The 20,620-nt window shown below is 35.5% G+C and overlaps 3 protein-coding genes and 1 pseudogene across 3 annotated transcripts; 2 read left to right on the top strand and 2 right to left on the bottom strand.

Moving 5' to 3' along the window:
* LOC120133200 overlaps positions 1-295 on the top strand; it is a 33,320-nt pseudogene extending 33,025 nt beyond the window's left edge.
* A 736-nt stretch (positions 296-1,031) lies between these two features.
* On the top strand, positions 1,032-2,866 carry LOC120133465 (UDP-arabinopyranose mutase 1-like). Its single transcript, XM_039150043.1, has 3 exons — positions 1,032-1,418; positions 1,494-1,913; positions 2,518-2,866. The coding sequence occupies exons 1-3, from the start codon at positions 1,077-1,079 to the stop codon at positions 2,854-2,856; spliced, it is 1,101 nt and encodes a 366-aa protein (XP_039005974.1). The 5' UTR covers positions 1,032-1,076; the 3' UTR covers positions 2,857-2,866.
* Positions 2,867-4,239: 1,373 nt separating this feature from the next.
* Positions 4,240-8,708, bottom strand: LOC120133455 (probable tRNA (guanine(26)-N(2))-dimethyltransferase 2). Its single transcript, XM_039150036.1, has 12 exons — positions 8,598-8,708; positions 7,700-7,993; positions 7,510-7,597; positions 7,188-7,309; positions 6,694-6,833; positions 6,540-6,612; positions 6,159-6,247; positions 5,970-6,075; positions 5,449-5,661; positions 4,960-5,154; positions 4,709-4,786; positions 4,240-4,528 (listed from the first exon to the last, which is right to left on the bottom strand). The coding sequence occupies exons 1-12, from the start codon at positions 8,691-8,693 to the stop codon at positions 4,280-4,282; spliced, it is 1,743 nt and encodes a 580-aa protein (XP_039005967.1). The 5' UTR covers positions 8,694-8,708; the 3' UTR covers positions 4,240-4,279.
* LOC120133475 (zinc finger protein WIP2-like) lies at positions 5,434-12,309 on the bottom strand. Its single transcript, XM_039150053.1, has 4 exons — positions 11,766-12,309; positions 10,531-10,986; positions 6,385-6,387; positions 5,434-5,448 (listed from the first exon to the last, which is right to left on the bottom strand). Exons 1-2 carry the CDS (start codon positions 12,264-12,266, stop codon positions 10,555-10,557), a joined length of 933 nt encoding a protein of 310 aa, XP_039005984.1. The 5' UTR covers positions 12,267-12,309; the 3' UTR covers positions 5,434-5,448; positions 6,385-6,387; positions 10,531-10,554.
* Positions 12,310-20,620: the final 8,311 nt, after the last annotated feature.

Here is a 20,620-nt window from a genome sequence, read left to right on the forward strand (position 1 = left end):
ATTATTGAATGTGGAATTGACAGATGGGGATGGTGGAATGAAAGCTGGAAGTTGTCCAAACAGGGGAGAGTCTTCAAGTCTAGATGACAAGACCAAGTCTTTGGTGTTGGTAAATTACTTTCCTTCGGAGTCAAACAAGGGGGAGGCATGTGAGGACAACTCGGGGGATCTGATTAACATGCTCCATACTTGCTATGCTGCTGCTGGTAACCGATGGGCTAACTTTGTAGCTGTTGATTATTACAATGTCCTTTTTATTAACCCTCTAAATTGCTACTTCTTTCTGGTTGATTAACTTCATTTACTTTGAAACCTGAAAATATTGTAATATGTTGTTTTGATTCGGTTCGATTCGGTTTAGATAGAGGAGTGAAGGAGGAGGATCATTCCAAGCTGTGGACACTTTGAATGGAAAGTTGTTATGTGGATGTGATGATATCCATGCATGTGTGGTATGTGTCTTATTAACATAAATTTATTTCGAGTTTAATATTTTATCCGAATCCTCTCTCAAATATCTGTAGACCTTCAAAATTGGTAAGAAAATGTGAGTTTGTTTTGTGATTGCAGCCTGGATCAACATCTGGGGCATGCACACCGTAAGATTAATTACAGGCAGAGGATGTGGTGAAGACTTGGACTACATTTATGATTCAATGAATTCCCTCTTGTTGTAAGAACATTGGTTGTATACAAATATAAGCATATGATACCATAATATATATATATTCAAATAAAAAATATAAATATATGCTTAGTTTCATATACTTAATAAAATATCTATTTAGTAAAATGATTCTTAATTTTAGCCATATAAATATTGATATTTTAGGTTTGACAAAAAAGTTCGAAGTTTTAAGGCTAAATCACAGGCACTGAAAAAGTCGTGATTACCTCCAAGTTTCTTACACGTGCTCTGGTCTCTCTTCCTTCACTCATGGCGCCTGACTCGTTTCTCACATCTCTCCCTCCATATATACTCCCATACAAACCTCTCCCTTTCATCCACATCTCTCTCAAACACAACAAAAAACAAATATCTCCCTTGTTTTGCTTCTTCTTGATTTCAATCAATAATGGTTGAGCCAGCAACAGCAACCCAGACGGCAGCTCCGGTAATGCCTCAGCTGAAAGACGAGCTAGACATTGTTATACCCACTATAAGAAACTTGGACTTTCTCGAGATGTGGAGGCCATTTTTCCAGCCCTACCATCTCATCATCGTTCAAGATGGTGATCCTTCAAAGACCATCAAGGTCCCTCCTGGCTTCGACTATGAGCTTTATAACAGGAACGATATCAACAAGATTCTTGGTCCCAAGGCTTCCTGCATTTCCTTCAAGGACTCGGCTTGTCGTTGCTTTGGTTACATGGTTTCTAAGAAGAAGTACATTTTTACCATCGATGATGACTGCTTTGTAAGCTTCTTTTCTTGTTTTAATCTTGTTTTGAGATGTTTTGAAATCTGGGTTTTAGTCAATTTCTGTGATTAGGTTGCCAAGGACCCATCGGGGAAAGCGGTGAATGCACTTGAGCAGCACATCAAGAACATTCTATCTCCATCCACTCCCTTCTTTTTCAACACCTTGTATGATCCCTTCCGAGACGGTGCGGATTTCGTCCGTGGATATCCTTTCAGTCTCCGTGAGGGTGTCCCGACCGCTGTTTCTCATGGGCTGTGGCTGAACATTCCGGACTACGATGCACCAACCCAACTGGTGAAGCCTCTCGAGAGGAACAATAGGTTTGTCGACGCGGTTCTCACCATCCCCAAGGGCACATTGTTCCCCATGTGCGGTATGAATCTGGCGTTCGACCGTGACTTGATCGGCCCTGCCATGTACTTTGGACTCATGGGTGATGGTCAGCCAATCGGTCGCTATGACGACATGTGGGCTGGCTGGTGCATCAAGGTACATCGCCGTTGGGGTTTGCTTCTTCTTCTTATGCTTTATGTTCATTTTTGGTCGATGACTAGGGTTAAACTAATCGAGAGTTTGATTATTGCTTAGCTCGTCTCAATTCAAAAAGTTTAAAGTTGAGTTTGACTCGACTTGAAAGCTTACAAATGATTGTTAAATTCGACTCGGAAGCTCGTGAACTTAAAATTGTCAAACTCAACTGAAACTCGAAATAACTTGAACTCAAAACATTGTCAAACACAGTCCAATTGAAACACAAGCTCGATTCAAACTCGAACTCAAACATGAATTTTAAATACATGAAAATCTTATACTGTTTTTCGAGTACCCATGAGATTTTCAAGTCAAGTATTAAGTAGTTCACTTCAGCTAGTGAACCATGTTTATTCTTCTCCAACTATGGAGCTTGTCTAGATTCTTCAATGGGACGTTAGGGGCCTGGATATGATGGGGAAAAAGTTCAGTTAAGTTTGAGCTAAAATTGAATTTATTTAAATTAAATATTAATCGAACTTTGACTAAATCTAAGTTGAATAATTTACTATCTATCTTGTCCAATTTAGATAACTATCGATGATTAATTGATTATGTTTAGGTGATATGTGACCATTTGGGATTGGGGGTGAAAACGGGTCTACCCTACATCTACCACAGCAAAGCCAGCAACCCATTTGTGAACCTAAGGAAGGAATACAAGGGAATTTTCTGGCAGGAAGAGATCATCCCCTTCTTCCAACAGGTTGTTCTTCCAAAAGACTGCACCACTGTTCAAAAGTGCTACATTGAACTGGCTAAGCAGGTGAAAGAGAAGCTTAGCAAAGTTGATCCTTACTTTGACAAGCTGGCTGATGCAATGGTCACTTGGATTAAAGCCTGGGATGAGCTCAACCCACCCACTGCAGGATCTTCTGTTCCCAATGGCAAAGCAGCTTAGAAAATCACATTTGTTATTTATATTCTATTTCACATGCTTTTAACAGTCAGCTGCACCATTATTTCCCTACAGTTTTGAATCAAGTTTAATAATTTTTTGTTTGGTCACTAGATTTTGGTATGTAAACGAGAATAAATGTGTTAGTTGATTTAACAATGCTTTCATTTTACTTTCCAATAAGAGAATTTAAATTTAAAGATAGTCTTATTCAAAGAAATACTTACAAATTTTAAATAAATCTCAAGTTTATCTTTATTGATTTGCAATGCGAGTAGATTTTTTTCTTTCGATAATGACTAAAGAGCTAAGTGAAGGAAATATTATTGTTCATTCATAAAAAAACATGTTATTTTTTTAATCATAGATTTAAATCTATTATTAGAATAACGATCCTTGAATTGTCTGTCCAGTCCAGTTGGTAGAACGCAAGAATTTTAATCTTGTGGTCGTGGGATCGAGTCTCACAGTGGGCAATTCATAATTGTTGGAGATCTTCCACGGAAGTTGCTCTCAACCTAACGTTGGGGGCCAGCCTATTACCCTACCTCCCCCTTATCCCATTATATATGGGAATATGGTCAGCTAATTAGAATAACAATCCTTATATAGTTATAACAGTGTAGTTTGAAATTATTATCATATGATCACACGATATTCACAATGACCACAATAACATCTATTATATCTACAATCACAACAAAACACGACTGCAACTTAAATCCCAGCTTTAAAAAACCTATTTTGTCTTGGTAATTTAATTTTTTTTTCCAGTTTTACACATTTCTATGAAAATAAATAACTAAACTATTTCTTTATTTTATTTCAATAAATATCTTCGTATTTCCTACTATTAATTCCATGCATTCAACTATCCTAAAAAATCTAAAAAGTTAATCAATTTTGATAGCAAATCCTGCCTTTTATAGAGAGAGGGGGTTTAGGATATATATATAATTGCATAACTTTGAACATTAACTTACATTTCTCTGGGTTTGTTTTTATGAAGTAAGATAGGAGACGACTATATATCCTATTTTGTTTCTTCACGTAAAAATGGAGTATTTCTTTCCTTTTTCCCATTCTTCAACCAATCTCCCATCCAAGCACAGGGTGCGTGCTTGGTTTCTTTTGAATGAGAATAAACCGTGTTAACGGATGGAATGTCCTTCCTACTTCCAGTTCCATGACAGATTACAATTCCAAAAAGTAAGCAGAGCATCAAACTTTCCCTCTGGTTTCCAAAACCACAACTTCAATAAATTGCTTCAAAATTTTAATTAGTTGTCAAACAGAAACTACATTTTACAAAAGGGATTATAGTCACAGAACAATGAATTTTAACCAACTAAACCATGACAAATTTTAGGCGATGAGACGGTAACGATTGGGTTTCTACCACCTTGGCTAGGCTACCCTCCTAGATCTATGGTTCTGCAATAGCATCATCATCATCGGACTTCTCGGTCTTTTGACGTTTGGCATCACGCTCACTGTCTTGATCATTGAGGCATCCGTTTACTGCATCCTCACCCAAAAGAGATATGTGCTTGCTGGTGATTTGGCGACCAGCCCTAAGCTTTGGCCCCCAGTGCCTTTCGGGATTTGGCAGGAAGCGAGCAACCTTTTTAGCTTGCGCCTTGCTAAGGGATGCAACAGCTCGAGCAAAATTTGCCTGCCAAATAGATGCACAGGTTGCAGGAAGTTTAAACTTAAAACAGCATTTCCCACTTCTAATCTCATGTTGTACATGTTTATGTTAGAGAACCTACGCGTTTACACATGGAACATGAAACAAGGACAGAGAGTATAGGGGAAGAGCATGCAACTAAAGAAAGTGGCATGGAAGACATACTTGAAGAATCGGTTCTTTGGCAAGTATCACACTTCCAGGCTGATCAGCCGGTTGAGTTTTCACCGGATGATTTTTTACCTATAGAGAAGACAAAAAACTCATGAAAACCATTTCATCACGTCTCGATTAAATTAGTAGAGCTTAGGATGTTTGACAAGTTTGAAATTCCAATAATTTAACAAAGATTCCTTTAGTGTGCACACCCACACAAAAATGCAGAAGATAAAGGAACAACAGGAAGAAGCCCTTACCCAGCAGCGCATTACGTCCCAAATGACATCCATGGGAGCATCTGATTTTAGTCCCAACGGATTTACATGAGTTCCAGAAATTCGATATCCCGCATTGATCACAGCCGAGCGGAAAATAACTGCAGAAGGGGAAGTGCATTTTACTGTGCCACAGAGGTTGTGCAGACTCAAAAAGAGAGGGACATCAGGCAATTCCTGCAAAGAAATAGCAAATCAGCTAATGAACATAAAAATTTCCCTGAAAAGAAAACAGATTTGTTCGTTTAATAGTATTGATCATATATATTTCATGAAGTTTAAACATCCGATAGCTAACACTTTCAAAATAGAAATATTTGTCTAAAAACTAAATAATCATATTGTGCCATAGTTTTCATAGTTTAGCATAGAAAATGAGATGGCTCGCAGTTACTGAAATCCCTAACAGGAACTAATGTTCTAAGGTTGCAAAAGGGTCGCCCAAGAGGTGTCAAGGAAAAAAATACATACCTCTGAAATTGTAGTCAAAACAGCCGAAATGCGTTCGTAGGCAGGATAACAATCCTTCATTGATTTTACATCAGCTAGGATGTTAGTTACCCAATCTTGATCATGGATGGGAGCAGACCATATAGGTCCACCCATGTTAAATTTCTTCCCACAATCACTACACTCTTGAGGGACAATAGGTGCAAAGCCTGGGAGATACCTCACACTGGTATTCTAGAAATAGAAAGGTGGTAAGATCAAACTATTGTGTAATTAAAAAAATTAAGCTGCATCAAGAATGATAGTCACTCATGTAAAAACCACAAATATGTCAATTTGGACTCATTCTAGAAAACCTCCTAGTGGGATGAACATGTCACTAGCAACACTAAGCAATTGAATGCTCAGAGATTCGCATGTTCTCGGAATGAGTTCAGATGTGCACACACATTTAACTCCACTAAGTAGAAGCGCGAATGATGTAAGACACGTGTTAAAAAGAAACAAGAAGCACCATTGGCATGGTAAATCAGGAAGCACACCTTAGAAACAGTTCTCCCAAGAGGCTGTAGATGAAAGGAATCACAACCAGTGCATTGATAGACATATGAGAGCTTAAGGGGAGTATTCTTCATCGCACTTGCGGAACTGCATTGAATTAATTGGCCTTCCATCATCATGTGAGAGCAACATTACTTAATAAAACCGAATTAAAAGAACAGGACACCTACGAGTATACACGAACAAAAACACGGACATAAAAGTCCATCTGGACAGATAGAACAAGAACAATATAACGTTTGTAGCGGTTCGCGTGACTCTGCACTCAATAAAGAAGAAATACCAATTATGGCAAAGAAGATTGTTATTGGTATTTAATTCTAAAAGAAAGGTTTCAGCTATATTGTTTATTCTCTTAAACTTCGAAGACAAGGTGATATAGTTACAACTATGAACTATCTTTTCTAATGTCCATCAATTAGTAGTTGTGCAAGTGAAACAATAAAGAAGTCTTAGTAGCCACATTTCTTGAGTAACAGATCAAGATGTGTTTACTATGTCATGTGTTTCCAAAGCTAAAAGAACTTGCCATCTGAAGGATGTTAAATTACCTCAATGCAGGCTAGGAGGATCCTCAAAGCCATTTCGTGGCAATATTTCCCTTTCAGGGGATATGATCCATATCTGTTTGAATTTGCAGTAATAAGATGAGCCGAAATATTCAAAGCCATAGTTCAAATGAAGGTAAAGGTACAACAATCTTACTTGGAATAGCAAACCTCCCCAGTACCCCCACAAAGGACTGCCATATCAGTTGCAGTGCACATCAGCATGCCCCCATCGACAACAGATTGAACTGCAGAGTCCAGGAACACAGAAGGTGAACCATAAGGATCGAGATCAACCTGATAAACATATTTAGCAATAAAGGGCATAAGCACAGCTCCCCTTCAATTGTGCGACCCACAAACAGCAAAAGTCGCCCGTTAATCATGAAATGTGGAAAATAATTAGCAGCAATAGCCTACAAATTTCTAATACAGTAGCATGCTTCTCTTTTACCAAGTTTAAAGTGGTATATACAAAATGAATGCATAATAAGAACTATTTGTACAGGAAATGGAAATATTCTACAAAACATGATTTAAAGCATTAACTAGATACATATATTACCAAATACTTTTGCAGCAGTTGAACATACATGCAGATTTAATTTGCCTATACAGTTGCTATAAAATATAAAATAACATATCTCGTACCACATCGAATTCTTTTGGGTGGGTAAGCATGTATACTCGAGCATCAGAAAGATGTGATTCCACTTTTGAACATGCTACAGAGCCATTGAACTTTATGTTTCTCCGGCAAGCTTCAACTGCCCCTGCAAGTAGACACACGGTATTGGGAAATATAAGCAGCAAGTAAACCATATAGATATTAGATAAAATCTGTTTGCATAGGTTAGGTAATATAGCATGAAATATGTAGGGGAACCAAAAAGGCAGAAACTAACGTACCTCCTAGGTCCAAAGCAAACCTTCAATATCATAACATCCAGAACATTTGTATACTCTATAATACCTTTATCATTATCTAAGGCAACAACATGGCCAATCCCTTTTACTTCACGAGCATATCTCAGAGCCCTTAATCCAGATGCAGACAAGGCCTACATAATCAACAAGAAAAAGGGCATGCAGAAAATGACATGTAGCAGTGGGAGTAAAAGCATATATATTTACATTGGAAAAAAAGAAGATTGAGGAACAACCTCTAGAACTCTTGGAGGTTTGAGCTCCCCTCGAACTTTTCCCTCTATCTTTACCGGATCTTCTGATGTAGTACATGGGTCATCATTGAATTTCTCTTCAATCCCTTGTTCATTCGATTTTTCAATATTCATATCAGAATCAGCAAGTTTATCTTCTATGTCAGATAAAGGAACTTTCTTATCAAGCGCCGTAGGTGCTGATTTGTTTCTTTTAGACAACAATGCCTCATATTCCTGCTTCCTTCTTGATATAAATGTCCTGAGGACCGCTATGGACATGTCTCTGTTATTAACCTAATTATTATAGTAAACAATTAAAATCCCTACTAGTGAATAAGAACCAAGCATTAAACAACTAACGCCACAATTACACAGAAGCGTAAACAAAATCCCACTCAAAGCATCTAGAAATAGAGTACACATGTTTTCAGCGAAAGCAGTACTTAGAGAATAATTCACAATTCCTTTCTCTTCCCGCCCTTTCTCAACAGCCAATCACGGCGACATTAGTTCACACTACTGACCAAAGAGCTTACAATTTTCATAAGCAACTTAGCTTAGAACACCTGAGTCTTTCTAACAATAAATCATCATTAATATAGAACTCTTTATTCGAATCAAGCTTCCCATTAAATAAAACTAAAACATGAAAGAAAGAAAAATCTAACAAAAACAAAACAATGAAATTCAATCATATTTTCCCCGCCCATCAGTTCATCCGATTAAGCAGAAGTTACAATTTTTTTAATTTAAAAATCCATAATTAGTTCCTCTTAAAACAGAAAATACATCGCAATGAAGAGAATCTTCTAACAAAAAATGCTAACCATCGACTAAAGCCCATGAAAATTCTAATAATGGATTCAATTGAAACCAAAATAAAAATAAAATCTGAAACCTGGGTTTTGTTGAAAAAGACTTCATTTTTAGCATGCATAAGAATCTCCGCTTCTCCTTCCCTGATGATAGTGTAATCATCGAGATCAGTCGACATTGTTTCCCTTTTTACATGCAATAACAAAACGAATCGGGTTCTTTTCCTTTTACTTTTACCCTTTCCTTTTTGTAGCTTATTATACCTTCTTTCAATGGATTTGTAGACAAAATTTAAGTAGCAAATACAATTGTTATTTTTGGCTTCGCAATTGAATTTGACGCTTGAAAGTTTGCGAAAGCATCAAAGTCACGAGGAGGAGGAGTCTTTGTTTAAACGCGTGATTTGAAGTTTGAATACCGGAAGTGGAACTGGGAACCCTATTTTATTCAAGGGTAAACTACATTTCAGGACACTCAATTATTAAGTGAGTTACAAACAGGTCATATTTTTACTAAAACTTATAATTTAATCACTCATTTAAAATATTATTAGAAGCAGGTCAACCCTATTTGAAGTGAAATTTTGCATGGTACCATTTGAAGTGATTTCTAATACCTTGGTTCAGTTAATTTTTTGTTTTGGCATGATTTTATGAAAGCATGTTATAAAATAATAATAATAAACCGCCCCATGATTAATATAATTACTTGCTTAATTTAGTTTTAAAGTATGATTTAAGTTGTTTGTCGACTTTGATGTATGTTTTTATTTTATAATGCTTTCGTTGACGTCTTAATGATAATTTATGTAACAAATAGAGATTTATGATTTTAGGTATAATTTATTCATATCATTTCGATTTCGATAATTAATGTGACATCTGATATTTGAATTAAGTTATCCTGATTAAGTATTAAATGTTACCAAAGTTCAATTAAATTAGACCATAAGCACATTAATATACTTGCCGCATTGATCAAGTCCTACTTAACACAATTAATATCTACTTCCAGTGACCACCCCATTCACGATTTTATACAACTTAATACATCATTAAGACGCATCAACAATACATTAATAGATAATTTTAAAATGGTTAAACTGATTGTTTTTGGAAAAAAATAATTTTCTATTCATTATTTTTGGAAGATTATTTTCGGAATTAGTGTAAAATAAACAAAAAAGTTGATCATATTACAATGACTTCTTGAAGAAGATTGGACAATCCAACGACTTCTGGATATCACAGTTTCTAATTCTTAGAATTTCTACTATTGGAATGTGTGCATTATGGGAAGATATTGTGTCTTCTATGCATCTTCTAAAAAACGTCATGTATTCCGTACGTTTTTCCAAAGACAACATATGATTTGCACAACTTCCTATTAATATTGTAACATTCGCACTGTCTCATTTCCTCTTTATCTCATATGGGTCAATTTTTCTCAAATAATTATCCAACAAAATTGTCATTTTAAATGTTATTAAAATTATATAACTTTAAAAAAGCAACGCATTAACTATAAATCCATACCAAAAAAAAAATTAACATTTTCATGCTATTACATGAACAAGAAAACCATTTATTTACTTATATATAATGAGATGGTAGCAAATACAAGGTAAACTAGTACTTTTAATTGAAAAAAAAATTCCCACACCAAACATAGAAAACAAATATATAGCTTTGCATCATTAATATTGTTCAAAGTGGAAGGATTTACATAACCGAGACAGAACAAAAGAAGAGAAATAAACACACCTGCACAAGAAAGCTATACGTGAATAAGAAAATCATATATATTTTATTTTTATTAGATTAAATGAATATAAGATAGTATTTATTCTAAAATTTCTTAAAAATTTGATAATAAATATACATTTATTTACTGTAGATATCGTGCTTGAACCTCATATCTTAAAAGGTAATAATAATCCCTTAATTGCTGAGCCATTTGGTTTGTGTATAAAGTGATATATTTAAACAACTTAATCATACGGAAAAGAGAAGCACATGATAATAGACTGCTTGCTAATTTCACATTGTCATTGAAGACTCAAATTCTGAACCGGGTCCATCATCTTCGTCGAAAGGAGCGATGCCAACCGCACCATGACCAGGGCCAAAAGCCTTGATATGATCTTTCAAAGACCTTTTGTGCTTGAAGTCCGAGCCACAAATGCAATACCAAATCTTCCCGCAGTTCTTCTCATGGGTTCTCCAGTCTCCTTTGACAGCAAAAGCCTTGTCACACTTCCTGCACATGAAGGGTTTGATTCCATGTTTCCTTTTGTAGTGAGTTTGGAGAGTTCTGAAATCTTTGAGGGCTCTGGCTCTTGGGTGATCGATGTTGTGCCTACAACCCGGTGCACAGCAGTAACATGGAAGCCTTAGCATGCCCGTTGGCTGGGTTCCTCTTAGAGACTCGGGTCCCTTTCTGTACTGAGATCCATGCCCCCACATATGCATCTGCACTTTCATATTATATGGAGTTCAAAAAATTCCATGAGTGAAACATCAACATGAACCTGCCTCCACGTTCTTAATCTCTTAATTAAGATGGCTAGCTAGAAATAATGTCTAAAGGATGGTTCAGATCTAGATGAATAAAAGACCGGTTGTTAGAATTTGATCCGAATTTAATATGACACATTAATTAAGAGATAATTGGAAAAAATAATTTTTTCTTTCTTTTATATAAAAAACCTATTTTAACTTGAGTAGATTTATTCTTTAGAAGTTTTCTTTGAAATCAAACAACTATCTTTATAAATAAATACCAGGCATTATAGTTAGATGTTAGATTATACATAGAGATTCCTCTTGTATTTTTCTTTGTACAATAGTAGTGAATTTTTTCCTCATCTACCTATAGTTTTTCTAAAAGAATTTCTCATGTAAAATATTGACTTTTCTTTTATGGGCAATCATTATACTTGCCGTTATATTTTAACAAATTAATATCAGAATATAAAATTCTGATGTTGGATCACAACATTAGATTCATATTATGGAAGGTGGAGGTATAAATATATTAATTCTCTTATTCTGATGAAATGAGAGAAATATTATCGAGTTTTACATTCTACGGAGTTTAACAATTATAAAAGATTAAGTTATTACTTTTTCTTTCGTGATAAAAGAAGATTTTATATTGAACAAAACAATAGTAGACAAACAGAAATGAGAATGGGGAGAGAAAAAAAGAGAAGTAAAGAAGGAAAAGTTTAGGGATCATGCATGGATACCTGTAGGTTGTTGTATCTGTTGAAGGTCTTGCAACAGACATGACATGAAAACTGTGTAGGACCGACGAGAATCTGAGTAGGGGTAGGGATCCAATACTGTCCATTGCTGCTGTTCAAAGGATACCCAGGAGCTGAAGCACTACCACTGTTCTCTCCCATTTTGTCAGTTGAATCTGAGGATGGGGAGATTCTGTAATCCGAACTAGGGCTAGGTAGGCCTATGTGTAGGGCTACAGTTCGAGCTTCATCATCAACACTGCTCAACTTATCGTCTTCCTCCATGGAACGCCTTGTGGGTTCGTTCAACCCTTGTTGCCTTGTGGAACTTAGATAATTTATGAGAGGCGGAGGCGCCTCTTTGCTAGAAGAAGAAGCATGATGAACACTACTTTCACAGTTGATTGGTTGATTTGGAGCAGTGGGAGTGAAAGAACAATAGTGGTGATGGAGAGGCATGAAGTTGAAGCCTCCAGTGAAAAGATTGGAGAAAGGGTCTGTCATGGTTGAACGATTGGGAACCTTGATAAGACTAGAAAGTGGGATTGCTTGTAGTTGGTAACTAGAAATGAAAAGACACTTGCATTCACACATACAATATTTATATAGATAGATACATACGTACGTACATATATACATATGCATACACGTATGCATGCATAACTGCAGCTCATAGGGTTAAGAGAAAGAAAGGGGTGGATGTATTGCAGAGGAAACATTCTGTTGTTTTCAACGTCCCTTATCTTTAACGTGAACCCCAACACGTTTTGGTTTGAGGCTAGCTAGCTAAGGACCGCTCAAAGTAGCGCAGAAGATAAATCTGTTCTCACATACTTTTATCTTTGAATTAATTCAATAAACACTATCATATTGCATTAATTGGGATTTCAAAATTCAAATCAACATTAAGTTTGAGTATACTTGTAAGGATAATTTTTTATCGTATAGAATAGTTATAAGATAATATTATCATTGAAAAGCAATTATTTAAAAAAAATTACTTCGAATCATTTAAAAGATTTACATCTATTTTTGTTCGATTTCAAATCTACAATAAAAGAAATCTTTGAAACTATTTAAATTTTATATTCCTATTCTCTACCAACATGTCGTCGGCCGAATTGCATATGTATCTATATAAATAAAAACTTAAAACACCTGTTTAGAGCCAATCCCAAGCATTTAGAGACTGTTGGTATTTAAAGTGGATACAGAGAAGAAGAGATAAGGCCAAATCCATGATTGAAACACACTATTCACATTAGCAAATGACGTAATAAAATGAAATAGCTGGAGGTGGCAAAAAGAGAGAAGTCGGTGTGTGGTGGAAAGCGAGGTTGCATGTATTGGGGTTGTATGGGCACTCAACTGTCAACGTCATCAGGTTCAAGTTTGCGAGGTGTTAGGGAACATCAAATTAATCCCCCTAACCTATATTGTCCTATTTGGACAAAAATAGCCACCTCTACGTGGATTATAGCGATTTTTCTCTACCTGCACTGAGTTTCAAGATAAATTTAGCCAATTTGAATAATTTATTGAGATTACTTAAGTAACATTTTAAGTTCGAATTTTTATATATGAAAAAAGAGTCTTATTAAAAGATTCATCTATCAAAGTTAAATGTAGAATGCAGATCGATCTAGATTAATCAGGATGAAACCCTAAAATCGAGAGGACAAAAAAAAATACTTATTCAATAGTCTCAACCATAAAAGAAAATAGGGCAAAGTATATAAATGGTCATTCCATGATGATGTTATTTTGTTGAGTCTTTCAATTATTAAAAATTATAAAATGGTTTACGCTTATAGGACGTTGTTTTATTAAGTTCATCGACTATTAAAAATTACAAAATGTTCATTTGACTATTTATATATTCCAAACTCGTCATTTTATGTTAAAAAACTGATGGTCGTTTAAGTTGCACGTTGATGCAGGGGGATCCGAGACAGATGATGCTGAGCTGTCAGATTGCACCTGGATGGCGCTGAGATACCATGAATTGGCAGATCAGCGCAAAGGCGGGAATTGATTGTGACATGTTCCTCATTGGGGTCGTTTTGAATATGTTTCAGTCTTTTGGCCATAACTTTAGCTACAGGTGTCAGAATCGCGCATAAAACCACAATCCGGAAAGCTCTTTTCGACGCGCACGCTGGCCTTTTTTTCAACCTCAAATTCTGTCGTTTTTCCCTCCGAATCACTAGATTTAGACATTTTTTACTATTTATGGTAATATTTCGTTTGTCAATTAGGAAGTCAATTTAAATCCGATTTAGGCCAGATTTTTTGGAGATTGCTTATTTTATTTCGAATTTCAATTTAGAGTGATTTTTGAGATTTTTCTATTTTTGGCAAAATTCGAATAAAGACGATTTTTGGCTATAACAGTCCGGCTTGTGGACTGATTTTGGATGGTTTTGATTTTATAATATTTTATTAAACCCTAGAGACTTTTTTTATCTGGTTTTTTTGGGCGAATTTTCTCTTGTGAATCATCTGTTGGAGCGCCTGCAGGATAATCATTATTCTGTCCGGCGTCACACGTTAGTCTACTCATTAAGATATGATAAAATTGTATTTTAACGATGTTTTATTGGCACCTTTGTTGCTTTCAAGCAATGGTTCGACGACATAATGTAAAAGAGACTCGACCCACAAAATACAATTTAAACGATTATGAAATCAACCGTTGATTTTTAACAAAAAAAAACGTTGAGTTTGAAACATACGAATAATCAAATGATCATTTTGCAACTTTTAATAGTCGTGGGAGTCAACTAAGCAAGATCATATAATTGAGGGATCCTTTTATGACTTTTAATAGTTGAGAGTCTTAACAAAACAATACCGTATAGTTTGGGTACCGTTTGTATACTTTATGCAAGAAAATATTATCTTACTTAGAAGATTCGAGTTAGAGCAATTACGCTTGCATGATATATATACATTGTTAATAACTCAGAAAGATTATGAACAAATATTATTCTTGTAACAATTCCTATTATTTTAGAAATGAAAAGAAAATATAATTTGATATTAATATTCAACCGTCAGAATTTTCATCATTCTACACAGAGAGCTTAATTATGATATTGTGATCAGCAACAACCTTCATTATATGCAATGTCGTCCCATAAAATTCACCTATCTATGCTTCTTCATCAATATAGAAAAATGAAAAGAGTGACTAAACTTGAAGAGTGACTAAACTTGAAGAGGGGCTCCCCTGCCCGCACATCACGTCACTCATTTGTCTCTTTCCCCAATCCTTCCTCGCCAATGGGGCCTTCATTAAGCCATGGGAATTGACTCAATGAATAGCCCTAACCACATCTCCAACCGTCCAAGGATGCCTCCATTCCTAATTTGCCAACCCCAGCATGTCATTTTTTTGGACCCTACAATTTCTGTCTTCCTCCTTAAAATCAAGGGCAAGGCCTCCAATATTGTATTATTAACCCCTTCATTAATATTATATCTCTGTGACCAGTCTTACGAGTTCCCTACATGGAAAGAAACCTGAATAATTACAAACCAAGGTGTAGTTTAAGTGAACTTGCCATCATTTTAACTTTTACCTATTGGTGTAAATAAACAAAGCGTTCGACGAACTATTCGTGAATCGTTTGTTTATTAAGTTAAATAAGCGAGTATAGACGAAATTTTTATGTTCGTTCAATAAACGAATGAACACAAAGAAACTTGTTTGTTGGCTCATTTATAAGCTCATTTATCGACTCATACTCGGTTCTCCACTTCCTTTTATTTTTTTTATATTTTAAATATTGGTGAACATAAAAACCAAATTGAACATAATATAACTTTAGAGTTCAAACTGTGAAGTCTAAAGAAGTTAAGGATTTTAGTGGCGTAATTGCACCATTTTTCGTTGGCTCGCAAATAAAAGGATTAAAGGTGTTCGCGAACGTTAAATGAACATGTTCGCAAACATTAAACGCACATGTTCGCAAACATCAAGCGAATATGATCGCGAACGCTATCCGAACAAACATAAATACCTTTAAAAATAAATAAATAAACACAAACACGATACATCAAATTTAAAGAAGCACGAACTTAATACAGAAAAATTAAATAAACAAAAATCAAACATGAATACTTCTAAAAACAAACAAACACAAACATAATTTCATTCATTAAACATCGAATCATTTTCGTTACTTTTAACCAACATAAGTGATGGAAGCCAAAATAATTTTACCTGGGCAAAAGACTCCAACAAATGGGACAGTAACTTCAGTCATAAACTAAGCAGACAACAACCGTATTCGAAGGGTTAGCAGGCAATCCGCAAAAGGATAATGTGGCAGAACACAGACCTATTAATGCGGACCAATGAAAAAAGATGAAAGATACAGCTAGCCTCTACCACCTCCAAAAGCTATTTATTATAGCACTTTGTCATCAACCTCAAGCCCATCAAAGGCTTGAAACCCTTTGCTATATCAGCTACATCCAGAAAAGAAACCAATTTGAATAATTAGCAAAAGGAAAAGGAGGTGTTTTGACCTTTACCTAGGCCATTTCAGCTAATTGGCTGGCAGAACTAAGTCGTTGAGCTAATAGGACCATCTTTAAAAGCTCCCAAGCGAGCCAATTTAAAATGTAGGGTAAGTTACACCCATGTCTTTGTATTATAAGAAGTTTACAATTGGGTCATCGTATTTTAAAAAAGTTACAACCAGATTATTTTACTTATAGATTATAACAATCATGCCATTTTTCATTGAATGTGCATGTATTAGATGTTAACATTTTTTGTTACATTCCAGTGATACAATTTTTACATAAAAATAGAGTGATCTAATTATTATAATTAAAGAATAAAATGATTTGATTGTAACTGAAATAATAATGTTCGTTACACGCTTAACAAGAAAGTGATATGATTGTTACAAACGATAAGTAAAATGATCCAATTACGACTTTTTGAAATATAATGACCCAATTATAAACTTTCTCATAATACGACGAGTCGTCATTTAATTTTCCCTAAGTGTAAAACAAAAGCCATAGGTAATGCCTAGGATTAATTTGAATCGATCTGAATTATTTTACTAATCATGATTAAGGTTGTTTGGATGAGATGTTTTTGGGTTTGAGGATAGATTCTTGAGACGGAAATGCAAGGAAAGGAAGGATTTAAGATGAAACACAGAGGGTCAGCATAGAAAAGGAGATCCCGCGAATCAAGGATCCAACACTTGGAAACACGGAGCATGTGATGCGTGAGATAATTAATCAAATGTTGTTGGTACCCCCTAGATTTTTTTATCTAAATGATTTATGAGGCTATCGTATTTTTCTTTAAAAATTAATATTACTTCTGAATTATTTTTCATCCCTAATGTAGCTTTAAGCTTACAACAACAATGTTATTTTTTAAGCAATTAAATTATTGTTAATTATTATAATGTTGATGTGATCAAGATTCATGATATTAATATAGAGGTTCACGTGATTGGTTCAAGTGGTAAGCAACTTGATTTCGTTTAAGCAAAGTCTCATATTCGAGTCTTTGTGTATGCAGAAAATCTCCTTTGGAGGACTCACCCACCAAAACCAGATGTGCGACTCGAGTCAATCTAGATTAATCAATGTTAAACCTTAGAATGAGGACAACCAATATATATAGAGAGGGAGAGGGGGTTCACATGTAAATGATGGTATAATAAAGGAGTTTAATTAATTTCTTAAGAAAAATCAAAGAATTAATTAATTTTTAAATTTTTTAAGTATTTATTTAATATTTAAAAAAATTATGAAATTATTTAAATTTCAAATATTATAAACATAGAAAATCTTCCTTTTAATAAAAAATAAAAAATAAAAGTAGTATTAATTTTTTTAAAATAAATATTATAAAATTTAAAATATACAAGTTATAGAATGGTAAATTATAGATTATTTAAAGAGAAAATAACCTCAGTGACCAAAAATCTCATATAATATACGATTTTAACCAACTTTTTTCGGATTTGCCAAAATGACCAACAAAATCGCAATGCGATCGCTAATTCGCAACGCGATCTCCATTATCGCAAATTCGCGTTGTATTTTCGCAATGCGATAGTTGAAAATCGCGTTGCGATGGTCTACAGTATCATTGCGATTTTCCCAATTCGCAATGCGAATAAGTAAATCGCAACGCGAATTGGGAAAATCGCAATGCGAATAAGTAAATCGCAACGCGAATTGGGAAAATCGCAATGCGATACTTACTATCGCAATGCGATAATACAAAATCGCAACGAGATACTTACTTTCGCAACGCGATACTGACTTTCGCAACGCGATTTACATAATCGCAATGCGATTTTCAAAGCGCCATTAGTATCCTGGCCAAGTATTTTATTTTTAAATTCCAAACATGAATATTAATATATTGGAACACTGAACTGTCCACAGTATATCCCGTAATCGCAACTCATAACCTAAAACCTAAAATCACAACTCAGTCCCATCTCCATCTCTCACTCTCTCACCCATCTCCGACGAAATCCGTCCCCATCTCCGGCGAAATCCGTCTATCTAAATCTCTCAGAGCCACCCTCACAATCAGAAATGGAAAATCAACCAAATCAACCAACGAGGGTTAGTTTTTTTAATTATTTTCTTTTTGAAATTTTTGCATTATTATTAGGTTTTTCATATTGAAATTGATGATAAGTTTACTAGTAATTTCAATAATAGATTAACCATTTCACTTAGATTGCTTATTAAATCAACCAAGAATCGCAACGCGAAATGCAAATCGCAACGCGATTTTAGTTTCGCGTTGCGATTCTCTCGTTGCGATAGTCATTTTCGTGTTGCGATTTTCATTTTCAGAAACTATTCTTCTTCTGCAAATTGAAACTTGAATGAATTACATTACTTCAACCAAAAAACAAAGACAAATACGAAATTCACAGTGTTGCATATTTAAGTTTGAAGAATAAACTACTACTATTTATGTTTATTATTGTTTTTGGTATATCTTCACAGTGTAGTTTTTGGTATATCTAATTTAGTATGTTTATTGTTTTTGTAGAACTTTTATTCGGCTCAATTGACCTTGAGAAATAAAGTCAGCCTGGCCAAAACAATTGCGTCGAAGCTTTCACCTGCACAAAGAAAAATGTTTGAGGATACATGCTTCGGGCCATGGCTGAAAGTACAACATCCCGGTGGAGATGCGATGTTGACACACCTGTTTCTTCAAACCATGACTAGAGATCTACCAGAGACTATACAACGTCGTGATGAAGAGATATGGTTTGATTTTCCACCGGCGTATACGTGTTTTGGGCGGGAGGAGTTTTGCTTAATCACCGGTCTACGCTTCGGACACGATGATGTAGGTCGGTACACTAGACACATTACCCGCCCATCATGGCTATCCCGGGTTTTTCCTGAGCTGGAGAGGCCGAGTCTACACGTAGAAGACCTGACAAGATTTTTAAATAATAAAGATGGTTTTACTCGGATGGATGACATCGACGTTGTCCGAGTATGCCTTCTAATTCTTTTGCATGCCGGCTTTTTAGGCAGAGAGGCCAGACAACCTATTCCAAATGATCTAATCAAATTGGTAGAAGACCTAAATGCGTGGAACCTGTTTCCGTGGGGCTCATATTTATGGAAAGCTACATGGAATAAGTTATCGTCTGCCTTGGATGATCGAAAAAGTTTGCATGGCGATGGTTCCAAATACACTTTAACAGGCTTTATTTGGGCCTTTAAGGTAAGAATTTTTATATAATGTTTCCAAAATTATAAGTAATTATTTAACAATTACTAATGTTTGTTATTATATTGTTTGTAGATTTGGATATTTGAGGCCTTTCCCGCCATGAAGACATATGCAATAAAAACTTCAAATAATATTCCCAGGGCTATTTCCTGGAAGAGGAAACGAACCTTGCAATGGGAAGATTTACTACGGTATACGACAATAAATAATGTAAGTTAACATAAATACTACCATATGTTTATAAACAAGTTATTACTAGTACACATTTAACTTTGTTTGAGCTTTTATATTGTTAGGAGGCCAACACTCCTCTACAGAGGCTGACACCCACGGAAGCTGAGCTTGCCACTGATTGGTGGCAAGCTAGTAAGCGTTTTTTTGATGGAACGGTTGATGAGCAGCCTCCACTTCGGGAGCCATCACCTCGCCCAGAGCTATCACCCCACCCAGAGCCATCATCTGATCGACCCGGCTATACACCTCCACAACGACAGCCATCACATATTCTGTCACATCATCGAGCCTCTTCTCCACCATCACCGCAAGATAGGCGACCGTCAAAGATGCCACGACGTTTATCTCCCTGTTCTCCACCTCAACGGGATGAGTTAGGGGAGTTACGTGATGAGGTCAATGCCTTGCGTGAGGAGGTCGGTACTTTACGCAAAGACGATGGTGCATGACGTGTTGAGGTGTCTACATTACGCGGTGAGGTAGCCGCTCTACGTGAGATGGTAGCATCGTTGCAGAATGAGGTTCATACTCTACGCAACGAGGTAAGTTTAAGATTTTTCATACTCGTAATTCATTCGGTTGCTGCCAATCTGTTTTTGTTAGTATTTGTTTTTGGTTTTGTTTTTGTCTTTTGGTTGAAGTAATGCAATCCATTCAAGTTTCAATTTGCAGAAGAAGAATAGTTTACTTTCACAACACGAAATGACTATCGTAACGCGGAAATGGCTATCGCAATGCGAAATGAAAATCGCAACGACAAAATCGCAACGCGAAATGAAATCGCAACGACAAAATCGCAACGCGAAATTAAAATCGCAATACGATTTGTGTTTCGCGTTGCGATTTTGTCGTTGCGATTTCA

This window comes from Hibiscus syriacus, unplaced genomic scaffold (assembly GCF_006381635.1).
Source record: "Hibiscus syriacus cultivar Baekdansim isolate YM2019G1 unplaced genomic scaffold, ASM638163v2 tig00001732_pilon, whole genome shotgun sequence".
NCBI classification, from domain to species: domain Eukaryota; kingdom Viridiplantae; phylum Streptophyta; class Magnoliopsida; order Malvales; family Malvaceae; genus Hibiscus; species Hibiscus syriacus.

Coding starts and splice junctions, on each gene's coding strand:
- LOC120133465 (XM_039150043.1), top strand. CDS start 1,077: ATGGTTGAGCCAGCAACAGCAACCCAGACGGCAGCTCCGGTAATGCCT. Junction 1,419..1,493: donor CCATCGATGATGACTGCTTT/GTAAGCTTCTTT, acceptor TTCTGTGATTAG/GTTGCCAAGGACCCATCGGG. Junction 1,914..2,517: donor GGGCTGGCTGGTGCATCAAG/GTACATCGCCGT, acceptor GATTATGTTTAG/GTGATATGTGACCATTTGGG.
- LOC120133455 (XM_039150036.1), bottom strand. CDS start 8,693: ATGTCGACTGATCTCGATGATTACACTATCATCAGGGAAGGAGAAGCG. Junction 6,613..6,693: donor GGGGAGGTTTGCTATTCCAA/GTAAGATTGTTG, acceptor AAATTCAAACAG/ATATGGATCATATCCCCTGA. Junction 5,155..5,448: donor TTTTGACTACAATTTCAGAG/GTATGTATTTTT, acceptor ATTTCTTTGCAG/GAATTGCCTGATGTCCCTCT.
- LOC120133475 (XM_039150053.1), bottom strand. CDS start 12,266: ATGACAGACCCTTTCTCCAATCTTTTCACTGGAGGCTTCAACTTCATG. Junction 10,987..11,765: donor ACAGATACAACAACCTACAG/GTATCCATGCAT, acceptor ATGAAAGTGCAG/ATGCATATGTGGGGGCATGG.